Here is a 14,057-nt window from a genome sequence, read left to right on the forward strand (position 1 = left end):
ATTGTTCAAGTTTTCTAACAAAATATAAAGACATTTCTTTCAGTGTGCTTTCCTAAAACAATTTTATACGATTCATTATTCAAGTCATCTAAAACAATTAACAGATATTTTGTTCAAAAATAATTTGCAAAGAAACTTACTGCTGGATGAAATTAAACTTATACACAAAAAAAACCTCTGTCCAGAAAATATCAATGTATGAATTAAAAAAAAACAAACCTACCCAAACTTATATTTGGAGTACCGAATAGTAACATAAAACCCACTAAAAACAAAAATTAGAAATTAGAAAAATACAGTAGAAATTATTATGGCTTTTAGAGAAATGAGTGTTTGATCTTTTAGAAAACAATAAAGAAATTTTTATAGTAGAAAATTACAAATAACGTTAATTATAACATGATCACAGGTGTCTGATTGCTTGTCTAATAGACAATTATTTAGGCCTACTATATAAAATAATTATGTTTTGAATACTATGGCCAAGTTTATCTATAAACTTGAGATAAAAAAATTGTAAATTTTAAATAAGAAATACCACTTTTACGTTTATTTTTTTAAATTATTTATTTAACAAATTTTAATTTTGTTTTTGTCATATTTCAACTGATAAAAATAATTTTGGAAAACGTTTTTCATTTTATTCACTTGTTCAATAAAAAGGGTAATTTGTTTCTCCTTTTTTGTGTTTAATATGATTCCACCCATCACATATTTTGATTTCTTTGCTGGGCCTTTTATACAATTATAGAAAACTAAAGTAATGAACTTTTTATAAATGTAATAATTCTCTTACCAACTGATAAGTGGTTAAACCAATCACTTCTATGATTCCATCATCTGTTCTCTGATGTTCAAAACCTGCTCCTGGGTTTGACCAAGGTTTTGTTCCACCTCCGTAGCTGTTTATGTGTAACAAAAGTTAAGAAACCTTTTCTTATTCTTGTTCAAAATGTTTGTCTTACAGAGCTGGGCTCTAAATTAATTTTTTTTTGGCATAAACAGTTAAAAATAATTATAAAAGTGAATTATAAGGATTAAAATGTAGATATTTTGGAAATGATAAAATTAATATAATTATTACAACAAATTAACTGATAACAAGAAATATGAAATCTCACCTTGGAATATTAAGAAAAAGAATAGCATGAATACGTAGTTCCTTCAATCTAGGTGTTATATCTTGACCATCACACTAAACAAAATTAATAAAGACACAAAGTAAGAACTCTCTAAAACTGGAAAATTTTGTTACAGTGTTTAACCTTTATAAATGTAAAACTGTAATTAAAATTTCCAGTTACATGAAAAATATGTAAAAAAGTAAATAAAATATTAGAAATATTCCCAAAATGGAAAGGCAACACAGAATAAAAACATACATAAGATTAATGTTGAATAAGGCTATTGAAAAATTACCTGATTCAACTTTAATTACAAATGAAAGCTAGATGTATTTTTAACTTTTTGAAGTTAATCCAACCACTACTGATTGATAAACAACTACCAAACACTGGCAAAATATATCTATTTTGCAAATCATATTAATAAAATATTACAGTAACACACACAAATGATTTGGGTATGTCAAGTTAATAATCCTTTCAGTCAGAATTCTTTTAATTATGTGAGCTTTCAAATAAATGTAATAAATATTATTAACACTCAAGTCTTAAATAAGACTTGTAATATTATATATGGAATACAGGTTTGCTTTCTGTACTGAAACAAATACTTTTGAGTATCTCAGTTTTTATGAATAACAACTATTTTATACAATTATAAAAACAACGAATCCAGTTTCCAAGTACCTCAAGTGTAACAAAATTGCAAAGATCTCTCCATTTTCTTTGCAACAAATCCTTTCCTCCAGCTTGTCCATAAAACATCTTATTCTTTAGACGACTGTTGAACTTTTCTGGATGTGCTTCTAAAGTTTCGAGAAAATATTATAATTGCACATTCCATCTGTGGCAATAAGTATTAAGTGAGGAGTCAAAGTTATCTTATTTATGTTCTTATAAACAAGTCATACAAAAATATGTCTTTCACAATAATGTATGCAAGTCTAATATATATATTTTAAGTTTATTTTAACTTAGATTAATCGAGTTCACACCTTATTTATTGCAATTATTTTTTTATTTTCTTGAATTTATAATTTAATAACAAATTATTGCCAGTGAAAATGACTAATGAGATTTATTGGTATATCTGTAGCATAAAAACACCTAAATAAAAACATATGTAGTATAGTTTTTAATATGGTATATATTTAAAACTGAAACAAGGCTTTTTCTTTAGTCTAGTGAAAACAAAATATTTATGGCATGAGTGTTTACAGCCATCACAGTAATGTAAACACTACTGTGAAAAACATTCACAAACTTTTCAAAAGTAATACTTACAACTATATAAACTACTTTAAGTTACCATTACAGTTTTCTGATCTTAATTAAGTTATAGAAATTACCAAAACAACAGATAAGGATTTTCCATTTCAGAATCAACTTTCTGAATGAAATATCTTGAGAACAATTTATACATAGTTAACAATCAATTTTTCCACCTTGATGTTACAGTTGAACAGAAAGTGTGAAATAGAAGGTTAATTACTTGACTGGTAATTTTTGTTTCTGCATATGAAGTGGGAATAGTCCTTCATAAGATGGTGTGAAAGAATGTTTCATTGTTCAAATAAAATTCTAAACTAAAGCGTAACAAGCACACCCATTTTAGTATAGAAGTGCATGTAGTGACCATTTCATTGAATGTTGTACTATGTTCTTTGAATGAGGAAAGTTAGTATATTTAATATACTTTAAAGAAAGACTAGTAATTTGGAAAATTTTTTCAGCAACACATTTTTAAAGTCAGTGTTTCAAACTTAACTTTTCTAGTTTTATACCAACATCTAGAAGTTTATGCACACACTGATATTGATCCTAGTCTGATATATTTAGTATTCGACAGGAATTAAAGTGAATATTTTTTTACAATAACTTTTCCTCCTCAGAAAACAGACAAATACACCTTTGAAACGATCTACAAAAACGGTTTATAATTCAGTTTAAAAACTGTAGAAATTTGAGATTTCAAACTATCTAGACTGGTTGCTTTTGAAGGATATGAACATGGAAATTACCACTGGAAAGCCTGCCAAAAAGCTGCAGAGATTATTTAACATTTAACTGTCACAATATAACTGAAAGCTATATACTGCTTTCACAGCCTAAACACAATCACATTCTTATATTTTTAACAGCAGTAGATAACATGGACAGTGCAATATTATCTTTGGTGCTTAAATTGATCTAAAATCCCCCTTTTTTTAAACAACTTTCTTTTAAATAATGTATTACAAAATCAACAGAAAAACAATAAAAAAGAATCTCATTATTTTTAATAATAACACCATGTAACACAAATTTTGTTCCTGGATAGTATGTGTTATTTCTTAATTGTTTATGTTGTAAAACTAATGGCCTTTATTCCCTTCAAACTTTGCTTCTGTGACCTGCATAGTGAAATTTAGAAATTAACCTAATTTCTATGTAAAAATTGACAAATTTGCACATTTTCATTTAAATAAGGGGTGAATAAAACAACATATGAATTAAGATTTGCATGTATTTGTACTAAAGTTATACAAAAATGAACAAAATGTTTAGAAGTGAGTAGTTTTTCGAAATTTGTGACTGTAATGTAAGTCACTTTCATGTATCAGCCCCCAAATATAGTCTCTCATCATGTTTTCATTATACGCTCCTTGGTAATGTCATTCAAAGTCCAGTATATCTTGGAGGAATTTATCAAGATGAGCATCAAGGATATGGACTTTCAGGGGCATCCTGCAAGCTATTTTGCTGTAGTTCTTCACCAGAGCCTCAACCAGTTCCACATAATTTTCAGCCTTGTGATTGTCCAAGAAATCCCGAACCACTGCGATAAAGCTGCCTCAAGCTTTTTTTTCCTTCCTACTGAGCTTCTTGGGGAATTCTATGCACTCCAGGACCTTCTTTATTTGTGGTCCGATGAAGACACCAGCTTTGACCTTTGCCTCAGACAGCTTAGGGAAGAAGTCTCGAAGGTACTTGAAGGCTGCAGACTCCTTTTCGAGAGCTATGACAAATTGTTTCATATGACCCAATTTTATGTGCAATGGTGGGAACAACACCTTCTGGAGGTCCACTAGTGGCTCACACTTGACATTGTGCCTCCTCATAGAGAACTCGGTCCATTGTGGTCAGTGCTTTCTGTTGTAGTGCGCTACAGTGTCCCTGCTGTATAATATAAAATCTTACTATTCAAGCAAGAAAAAATTGTCCATCTTCCCTTCTAGATTTTTTTTGCAGTGCTTGCAGGTAAAATGAGGAGGCCAGGGTTTGTCTTGATTCCCAACAAGAATGCTGAAATATGCTTTGTAGGCTTCACACATTTTAGCAGATGCTGTCACAAAGTACTTTTTTGCTCTTGTTTTGATAAATTGGGCACATGCATATAAGAATGCTTGCAGCTTCTTGACACCATCTCTGATAAAATAAGATAGTTCTATGTGTTCACTTAGGCAGCTAGAACTAAACTGATATGGTAAATGGTGAGCCCCTGTATATATATATTACTATGGAAAGTTATACAACATTTTAGAAAGTTCTTGAAAATTCTTGTAAGTTCGAGAATATTTTCTGTCAGCTACTCAGCAATGAATCTACCTGGAATGTTCTGGAGAATGGGTAAATTTGAAAATTTCATTACCCAGGTTACAAAAGCAAAGTTTGAAGAGAAAAATAGGTCTTTTCCCTTTACTTTAGGCATAAGCAATTGGGAAATAACACTTGCTACCCAGGAACAAGAAAAAGTAAAAATTTTGTTACATAATGTAATCATAAATAATAAGCAGGTACCCTTAATTAACAAGCACACCTAGAAATAAATGTTAAACACTGGATTAACTCACCCCTAGCTTCATGAAACTCGAGGGCAATGTGAGCATCCACCCCAAGAGAGAAGTAATTATTAATTACATTCAAAGGGAGATTTTCTTTGCCTTCTTCACAAGTGGAAAGATCTACATCAGAATTTTTTTTTACATGAAGATCCCATCTGTAAAAACATAAAAAGTATGTCAAATGTATCCAGAACAGAGAATAAATGTGTACGCCCCCCAAAAAAAAACCTTTATATGTCAAAGGAAAACTTCTTATTAGATAGTATGTCACATGGTTTAGTAATGAGGAAATTAATTTGTATATTACATATGCAAATGTTTTGAAAACATTACACATCTATAACATTTTTTAAAATTATGCAGTATCTGTTCTATGTTCAAGAGATGCATTTTAGGAACATCTACATAAATAGATAACTTCAATGCTGAATGCAACAGAATATTTTCCATCAGCTATCTGAAAAAACATGAAACAGTCTATCAATATGAAAAGAAAAACCAAGGCAATTATTCCACAGGTTTAATAACAAAGATGATTTGTGAAAGAAGAATCATTATTAGTTGGTTGCACCATGTATAATGGAAGACAGAAAAGAAACACAACAGCCTGCTTCTTGCTAAACTAATGTGACCATTATCAAGCTCAACAAGTAACTATCATATACTCAGATTTATCACAAAGCCTATCAGATAGCAGTCATATACCCAGGTCTGTCATTAAATTAAGTCACACAACTAAGTCTGTTATTGAACTCGTCAGATAAAGAATCAGAAACATGAGTTTGTTTTGAAGCTAGTGTCAAATAATAGTCATACACCTAGGTTTGTCATGAACTTCATCAGATAAAACATATAAACCTTGGTCTGTTAAAAGGTTTGTCATGAGGCTTAATGCATAATGGTTATACACTTAGAACTTTCATGAAGTTCATTAAATAAAAAATCACACATTTAGGTCTACTATGAAATTGTCAAATAACAATCACACACTTAAGTATGTCATAAGGTTTGTCAGATGGTCACACACCTAGGGCTATTATTAGGTACACTACATAATGATGGTCATACACTTAAAACTGTCAACAAACTCATCAATATTCAATATCAATATGGTCAATATTCAAAGTCTATTGTCAAACTTATTAACCCTGAATTAATGTGGGAGAGGTTGTCAAAGTGTGCATACTACAACATTTTATAGTGCCATTCCACACTATATTACATATTTAATGCCAGAATTATTAACTATTTATTTTAACTTATGTTTCTTATTTAGCAATAGTTTATAGCAAAGTACAGTAAATATTATATAGAATATACAGGTATACTGAAAAACCTTTAGGTGTGCATTTTGGAGGTTACAGAAGTTACCCAAATGCAAGGTGTAAAGTACAAGATGGACATAAGTATCTCCATACAAATGTCATCTTGTTCATCAGAATTATTCTGAGTAAAAATGTTTTTGTAATACATCTAACTTTTTTATGCACAACAGAATTGTACATTCTAAGAGCTTGACACATATATATGGGATTCATCCAATGGACTGACCATGAGCACATACTGTTAAATCATTACGACACTCTAGGTGCAGTATTAAGCTCAACAGATAATCTAATATAATCTACTTCTAGTTTATCATAATGATGGTTAGCTTAGCATCACAATTAAATGATCATGCTTCTTCTCCTAGGTTTGCCATTATTCTAAGTTATTGCTATTCTTTATTTTCCAGGTATGTTTTAAAACCAGTCTAATGATTACTTACGAGTAAGATTATTTAATATGATGACATTTCTTATGTAGAACATGTTATTTTAAACTCCATATGAAGTTGGTTAATTATTATGTACAATATAAAACTTTTAAAATAATAATTTTAACATTATTTTCCTGTTTGTATTCTGTTGAGTAATGACTACATTAAAAAAAAAAGAGCTATCAAAACTTAACTTGAAAAATGTTATCAATGTTGAGAGAATTAAATTGTTCTTTTGTTTTTCTAGATGAACTAAATGTGATACAATTCAAGTTTTCATGATTATTAGATGTTAAGATAAACATAAATGTTTCAAGGTTTCTTTTTACACCTTTGGGTAACTTAAATACTAGAGGTAATAAATATAAGCTTTAGAAACCTTTACATGGGCATGTTCCTTTACAGATTTATTTCTCTATTAAAACTATTAAATTGTAAAACACTTTGCTTAATAACATAGTGTGTACTGGTACACTGAAATTTTAAAGTCTTGGTCAGATAAATAAATAGAAACTTTACAAAAAAAACGTTTAGAATGCTGGTTAATATTAGTTAATGTTTTTTGTAAATTAAAAGTGAACTCAAAGCACTATAATATTTTGTCATTATCTATCATCTAACATATACAAAGATTTCTTACCTGTCTAACTGAACTATATCTCCAGCTTGAATGTTAGAAAGGATCTTGGATACTGGTTCATCTGTGTAGCCCTGAGATAATTATACAGTGTGAGAATGCATCAGAAAATTAACAAATTAAACAAAGTGTCACCATCAGATTATTCTCATACTAGACTATAATAAGTAAAATAATAAGTTAATGAATATTAATTTGTTTACAGTTTGATACTATATAAAGAGAATACTTCCAGATATAAGAATATCATAGATGTATAGTTGTGTGTGGTATTTAAATTTATAAAACAAATCAAATAAAGGTGCTTCATTCAATTTAATTTTATTAAAAACCTGGTCTGGAGGCATATTTTACAGACATAAGGACTTTTTATCAACATCAGTGGATACAGAATTTCATAAATATGCAAAAATGAAATCTCACTACAAATAGGTAACATCTTAGTTGTTTTTGATCATGACATTTTAATGTTTTTATTCTTAGTTTACAAACATTGATGCATAATTTATTAAATAATCTTAATCAAACATAAGAATGAAGTACAAAGTCCATTAATCCTAAAAACACAACAGTAAAAATTGTGGTTATGTCATTAAAAAAACATACTCTGTTGACTAAATAGAAAGAAAGAATTATGCTTACTCCACCCCACCCTAAAGCTCTGGCTAGATCATTTCCTGTACCTAAGGGTAAAACAGAAACAGGAGGAGGAGGTGAGATACCAATTTCATCTAATGTGGACAATACCCAGCCAGCCGTGCCATCACCCCCACAGGCCAACACTCTGAGGTTAGGTACCTTTCTGTAAAGCTCTAGACTGGAACACAAAATATGTTGAAACCATTTTTTACTTCCATTCATACATAAAACATAAAATTCTTATCCATTCTATTTGAATATGCATATTTCTATGTTAACAGGAAGGTCGATCAACTTTTCTGCTGAACAGTGTGAGAGAACATATTTCCCCTCAGAGAACATGCATTGGAAGGAACACTGCACAGGTTCAGCAAACTGTTATCACAACATTCATTACTATATGTTGGATCTTATCAGCTTCTTATTTTCAACATTTTAATGTGTTGCAGTCAAAACTACATAGGAGTTTGGATTTTAATATTTATTCAATATAAAAAAGCAAGATTTAAGAATATGAAACATTTAACTTGTATGCAGTTTCTCAGAGAATTTATGTACACATTTAAGTTGTTCCTATTTCTAATGGAACTCAAAGTGCAATATTTTATCTTTATCTTATCTAAATTAAACTGTAAAATGATAATCACTATAAAGAAGCATAAATGTTTCTCTCTCTTTCTCTCTATAGAACTGTTCTTTATGCACAGACACTGTTTTAAAGGCACCAATTACAAATTTGGGGTATGAATAGAACTTTGTGTGAGAAATAACATGAACTCATGGGCCATTTAGAGGCTGCAAACTGAGGCCAAAGACCAATATAGTATTTTTGGCAAACAAGATGATCAGTTCATCTTAAATTGAAAAGGTTAGATTTTTTTGGTAATGTGTGATAAAGGGGGTTATTATTCACGTTTCTTCTCTGTTTGAGGAATTCTTCTAATCATTCTGTTCATGATCAGTCATGTGTTAAATAAATTAAAAAATTTGTTCATTCTTTATCTGCTTCTCCATTAATTCTCTCTTTGCTCTCTCTCTCTCTCTACTTATATATGCTGACTCTACAACTCCCCTTCATTAAAAAATGTTGGTGTTTTTGCTCAAACATGTACCCACACTCCCTCAAATAAATAGGCTTGCTTCAACCATATTTTCATTCAACTTTGCTTGTGTGTTCTTACAAAAATTAGCTATACAGTGACTTCAGAAAAACATTTGGTATCAGCATATTTTCACTTACAATTATTTGCAATCAGGTAAGAACAAATAAGTTCTTCATTAAATATAAGGATAATAAATTCAGAACACTCTGCAAGTGACACTGAACCCCACAGCAGAAATTAGAACACCAAAAGGTAATGAATTTTATTTTGAAAACTTCAAATGTCATGAAAAGCACATGTAAGATGCAGGAGCAATGCACCTGGTTTTGTGTTGATTAAAATAGGTTTAGCAATTTTTTATTTTTATGGAACATTATTATTTTTATTTATTTTAACATATTTGTGGAATACAAATACTAAGGTTTATTTAAAGGTTTTTTTAAGAAGTACATTTTATTCTTTTATGTATATAATAAAGTATGGAGAAAGCAGCAAATTGAAAATGTTATGAGAAAAATGCAAATAACAGTGAACCACAATACCAAATAAGGAGCATAGATGAGTTAGCCTGAAATTTTCCACGTGTGACCTCAGTTACCAATTATTTTGATCAGAAAGTCTACATATAAGGAGTCTGTGCGGTTAACGTCTTGGAGATTCTGGTTAACAAACGATGTGTTTGTGTTATTGAATATAACAGATCTTATTAATAAATATCTAGACTTTCATTGTGAAGAACTGAATGACTTAAGAGTTAGTGTTGTTTAATGATAACTTTCATAGTTTTGATATAAATGAACTGTTTAACAGTATATAACTAAAGAAATTATTTGATTTGTATTCAGTTATCTTAGTGCAAGTTCTTTATTCCACACATAAGTTTCCTTGTGTGCTCCACTTGCAAAAGCATAATCCAAAATCCAATTAATTTTTTTTGTAACAAGCATAAAGTTGAACCCTACAACTAAGCCATTAGCTGATAAAAGCCTGTTACAATTAATCAAAATATTTAGTTTGGTAAAGAAATAATTTTGATTTTTTATGTAAAAAAATAATGATTAATATGGTTAATTAATTAAAAAAACTAAGGGTACTTAAAGCCATTTTTATCCAAGGAACATCAGGCACTCTGCTATATATCAATAACTTGAAAAACTAAAACTGTAGTTTTAATTTCATAAATTAATATGAAAATCTTATATTAATTTTGTTGATTATATATAAAAAACTTTTATTAAATTTAATGAGTTTTAATGTTTACCTATACTAAGGTAAGATAATATATCTAGAGGTGTTTTATTGTCTTTCATAATGTCTTTTCAACACACACACACAATAGTATTGAGAAAGATGACAAACCCATGAGATGGTCCTCCTTGAGTTAGATCAAAAACCTGTCGAGGGTTCAACAGCCACTGAAACTTCTGCATCAGCTTAGCACCTTGATTGCCACCACTCTTTGGGTTTAAAAACACTAGTAGTGGCTTAGATGTGGCAGATGGGATGGGTTTAATTACAAATGTTCTTGTTTGTTCCTTATCACCCTGAAAACATAAAATTCTTTATAAGTTTCAATAATCTCAAAATAAGTACCATTCTGAATGTTAAAAAAATTTTGTTTATTTTGGTCACTGCATTTCAGAATTCACTTTTATATCATTACTTGTGTTGCATAAAGAATAACAAACAAGTTGCAGTTGTAATACAGCTTTGACAGGAGTGATTGATGCTAATTTATAAAAATGTTGTTAAAGAAGTAAAAAACACATTTTATAACATTCCTTTTCCAGAAAATGACAACCAGTCTTTAAGAAATATAAGACAAATTAACTGTTAAAGAACACATACAATACAAGGTAAATATTGCCAACTGCTATGTTGAAGCTATGATAAATGAAACTGGAATAAGTAACACTTCAAATAAATTGAAGTTATAATTCTATGATATAGGATATATTTGATAAAATAATATAAACGATTGGAAAAAAAGGAAAACATAACAAAGGGCAAAACATCAACTGAAAATTAGATTAGACAGCCTAACTTGTTATTAAACATTTATAGCACTAATAATATTACTCATTCAAACATACTAATAACAAATCACACACACACACGCACACTTACTAATGCAACTTAAAAAAAGCTGTAGCTAGCTCCCATTCTTTCTACTTTTTCTCCTAAATCCACGTAACGTTTACAGTGTACACCACCTCTATTATTCCTTACTGCTTAACCCTCAAATAATCAAATATGTTTAAAATACATTCAAACAAATGTTATCACACTTCATTGAAACTTTTATAAGTTACATCTGCAGTATATAAAGTTTCCAATCCACTTCCATTAACCATATCTATCAAGTGTTCATGCAAGAGCATGAACTGAATGGTGGGGTTCACATGTTACACCATACTGAGTGATTTTGTTTTTTCTGTTGCAACACCCCTGGGAAAAAGTCACCAAAAACACTGGGTGGAAATCAATCATTTTCTATGTAAAATACACAAATGATCCCTTATATAGTAATTAATGAGATTAACAGTACAATTTACAGTATTTTGTTGTGAATTAGGAAGCTGAGTTTTATTTGGAGACACTGATCAGATGTGAAAAACGTTTAAAGATAAATTTTTAAGTATTCAAAGTATACATATTTCTTATAGAGAGAAAAGGGTAGCTGCAAGTAGAAAACCAGGTTGGCTCATGAAGTGTTTAAGAGATAAAATTAAATAAAAGCATAATAACTTTAAGAAACTTCAACTGACTCGTATGACAAGGGATTTAGAAGTTTATAGAAGATCAAGAAAGTTGGTAAAACAGAAAATTAGTACATCAAAAAGAATGTATGAGAAAAGGCTGGTTGAAGATGTAAAAATTAACAGCCTTGTTTTCTTTAAGTACATTAAAGGTAAATGAAATGTTAGAATGGGGTTAAAAAACCTTGAGGGATGATAAAGTAAGGCTGGTATCTGATGATTATGAGATGACTGGGTTATCAGATTCTACTTTTTCTTTGGTTTTTACTAACAAATATTTAAGTAGTATTACATGTCTTGAGCAGTTGATAAATGGAAATGAAATCAAACAAAATGATTGCATTAATTCTGAGCTGGTTAAAAAAAAAGGGAAGTTTGGAAAATAAGTATGGCTCTTCGACAAGATTATATTTCCCCAAAGGTTTTGAAGGATGTTAAAGATTGGATATATGAGCCACTTACTACTATTTTTTTTTGTCAGTCTTTGAATAGAAGATTGGGAGTTAGAAAAAGTAACTTGTCTTTTTAAGAGAGGTGATAAAAATGTCCCAATAATATAGACATTAGTTTTACATCAGTTGAGGGAAACATTTTAGAATTTTATTGATTAGACAACATGGTATGACATTCTTTAAAAAGGTTACTGCTTATATATGTGTAGATTTGGTGTATCTGGGTTTTAAAAAGCATTTACTAAGATGCCATATAAAATGCTTGTACATAAAATTACTTCTATAGATGTGGAAAATAACTTAACAAATTGGATAGCAGAAAGCAGAGGTTATTACAAATAGAGTTCATTCAAACTGGATTAATGTCACAAGCAGGGTATCTCAGGGCTTAGCCTTAAGACCTTTGCTCTTTCTTGATTTACAACAATGAAATAGAAGGAAGAATACTCAATAGATTACTTAAATTTGCAGACAGTAATGATTGATTGATTTAGTGTTTTATGGCACAAAGCAACTAGGCTATCTGCCCCAAAATTCCAGCAAAAAGGTAAAAATAAATTAAATGTAGTAAAATACATAAGAGGGAATGAAGGTAAAACAAAACATCATTGAAAAACAGAAAAAGTATAAAACCAATGTTGACACCTAGTCTACAATGTGAAGAGAGAAAGCAGAGTAAAAGAAGTTGTAAAGGGCTTTCTCAAGCAAAATGGTAATGAACATAACCCACCAGGAAGACAAACAGGTAAGTACAAGAACCACTGTCAGTCACCTGATGTTGGCCTTTCCAGTCCTGGTTCTGGGTTATGTTGTCATAACAGCCATTATCAAAAGGTAAAATAACAAAGGTGTTAAAAGACATATAGCAAAAGTGTAATAAAAATTAGCCAAATGTCCTGTAAAAAGGTAAAGTAAATGTAGTAAAATTCGTAAAAGGAAACAAAGGTAAAACAAAACAGCAATTAAAAACAGAAAATTGCATAAAACCAATGTTGCCATCCAGTCTACAAAGTTGTAAAGGACTTCCTGTAGCAGAATGGTAATGATCATAACCTGCCAGGAAGACTAACACGTAAGTATAAGAACCACCATCAGTCACCTGAAGTTGGTCTTTCCAGTCCTGGTTCCAGGTCATGTGTCATTATGGCCAGTACTAAAAGGTAAAGTAATAAAAGTGTTAAATGACATGCAGCAAAAGTGTAACAGCAACTTGCCAGGACGACTAACGGGTAGTTCAAACAGCAGCGTTAGTCACCTGAAGTTGACCTTTCCAGTCCTGGTGTCAAGTTATTTAATGTTCTGGCCATTTTACAATATCAAATTGAACTAGAGAATTTGAGACTGAAAAGGGAACCACAATTAAAAAGGTGTAATGAATAAATATCAAACACTTAAATGAGGTTAAAAAGATTAATGGCCATTAAAAAACTAAAAATGTTATCAAGGTGGACAGTGTCAACATCACCAATAACACTGACCAATGTTACAGACAAATCCTGGGACAGAACATGTTTAAAATAGTGCCGTCGTTGAGAGTCGTAACAATGGCAAGAAAGTAAAATGTGGCTTACAGTGATTTGAGTGTTACACAAACTACACATTGGTGCATCAGTTCCAGATAAAAGAAAACGATGAGTTAAAAAACTGTGACCAATGCGTAGTCTAGTTAGAACAACTTCCTCCTTCTGAACCTTATGGAAGCTAGACGGCCAAAGCCCAAAATAGGGTTTTATTTGAAAAAGCTTGTTGTCATGTTGCTC

General features: G+C 30.3%; 1 protein-coding gene across 7 annotated transcripts in view; it reads right to left on the minus strand.

The window, feature by feature from the left end:
- Window positions 1-14,057, minus strand: part of LOC143240310 (eye-specific diacylglycerol kinase-like) — a 224,429-nt gene that overhangs the window by 11,045 nt on the left and 199,327 nt on the right. For all 7 annotated transcript variants that reach the window (XM_076482547.1, XM_076482549.1, XM_076482550.1 and 4 more), the window contains 7 exons: window positions 10,446-10,630; window positions 7,987-8,161; window positions 7,348-7,418; window positions 4,958-5,103; window positions 1,812-1,930; window positions 1,122-1,195; window positions 797-902 (listed from right to left, as the gene is read on the minus strand). In XM_076482547.1, coding sequence (XP_076338662.1) covers window positions 797-902; window positions 1,122-1,195; window positions 1,812-1,930; window positions 4,958-5,103; window positions 7,348-7,418; window positions 7,987-8,161; window positions 10,446-10,630 — 876 coding nt within the window. The remainder of the gene's footprint in view (window positions 1-796; window positions 903-1,121; window positions 1,196-1,811; window positions 1,931-4,957; window positions 5,104-7,347; window positions 7,419-7,986; window positions 8,162-10,445; window positions 10,631-14,057) is intronic.

The sequence above is a fragment of the Tachypleus tridentatus genome, chromosome 13 (assembly GCF_004210375.1).
Source record: "Tachypleus tridentatus isolate NWPU-2018 chromosome 13, ASM421037v1, whole genome shotgun sequence".
Lineage (NCBI taxonomy): Eukaryota > Metazoa > Arthropoda > Merostomata > Xiphosura > Limulidae > Tachypleus > Tachypleus tridentatus.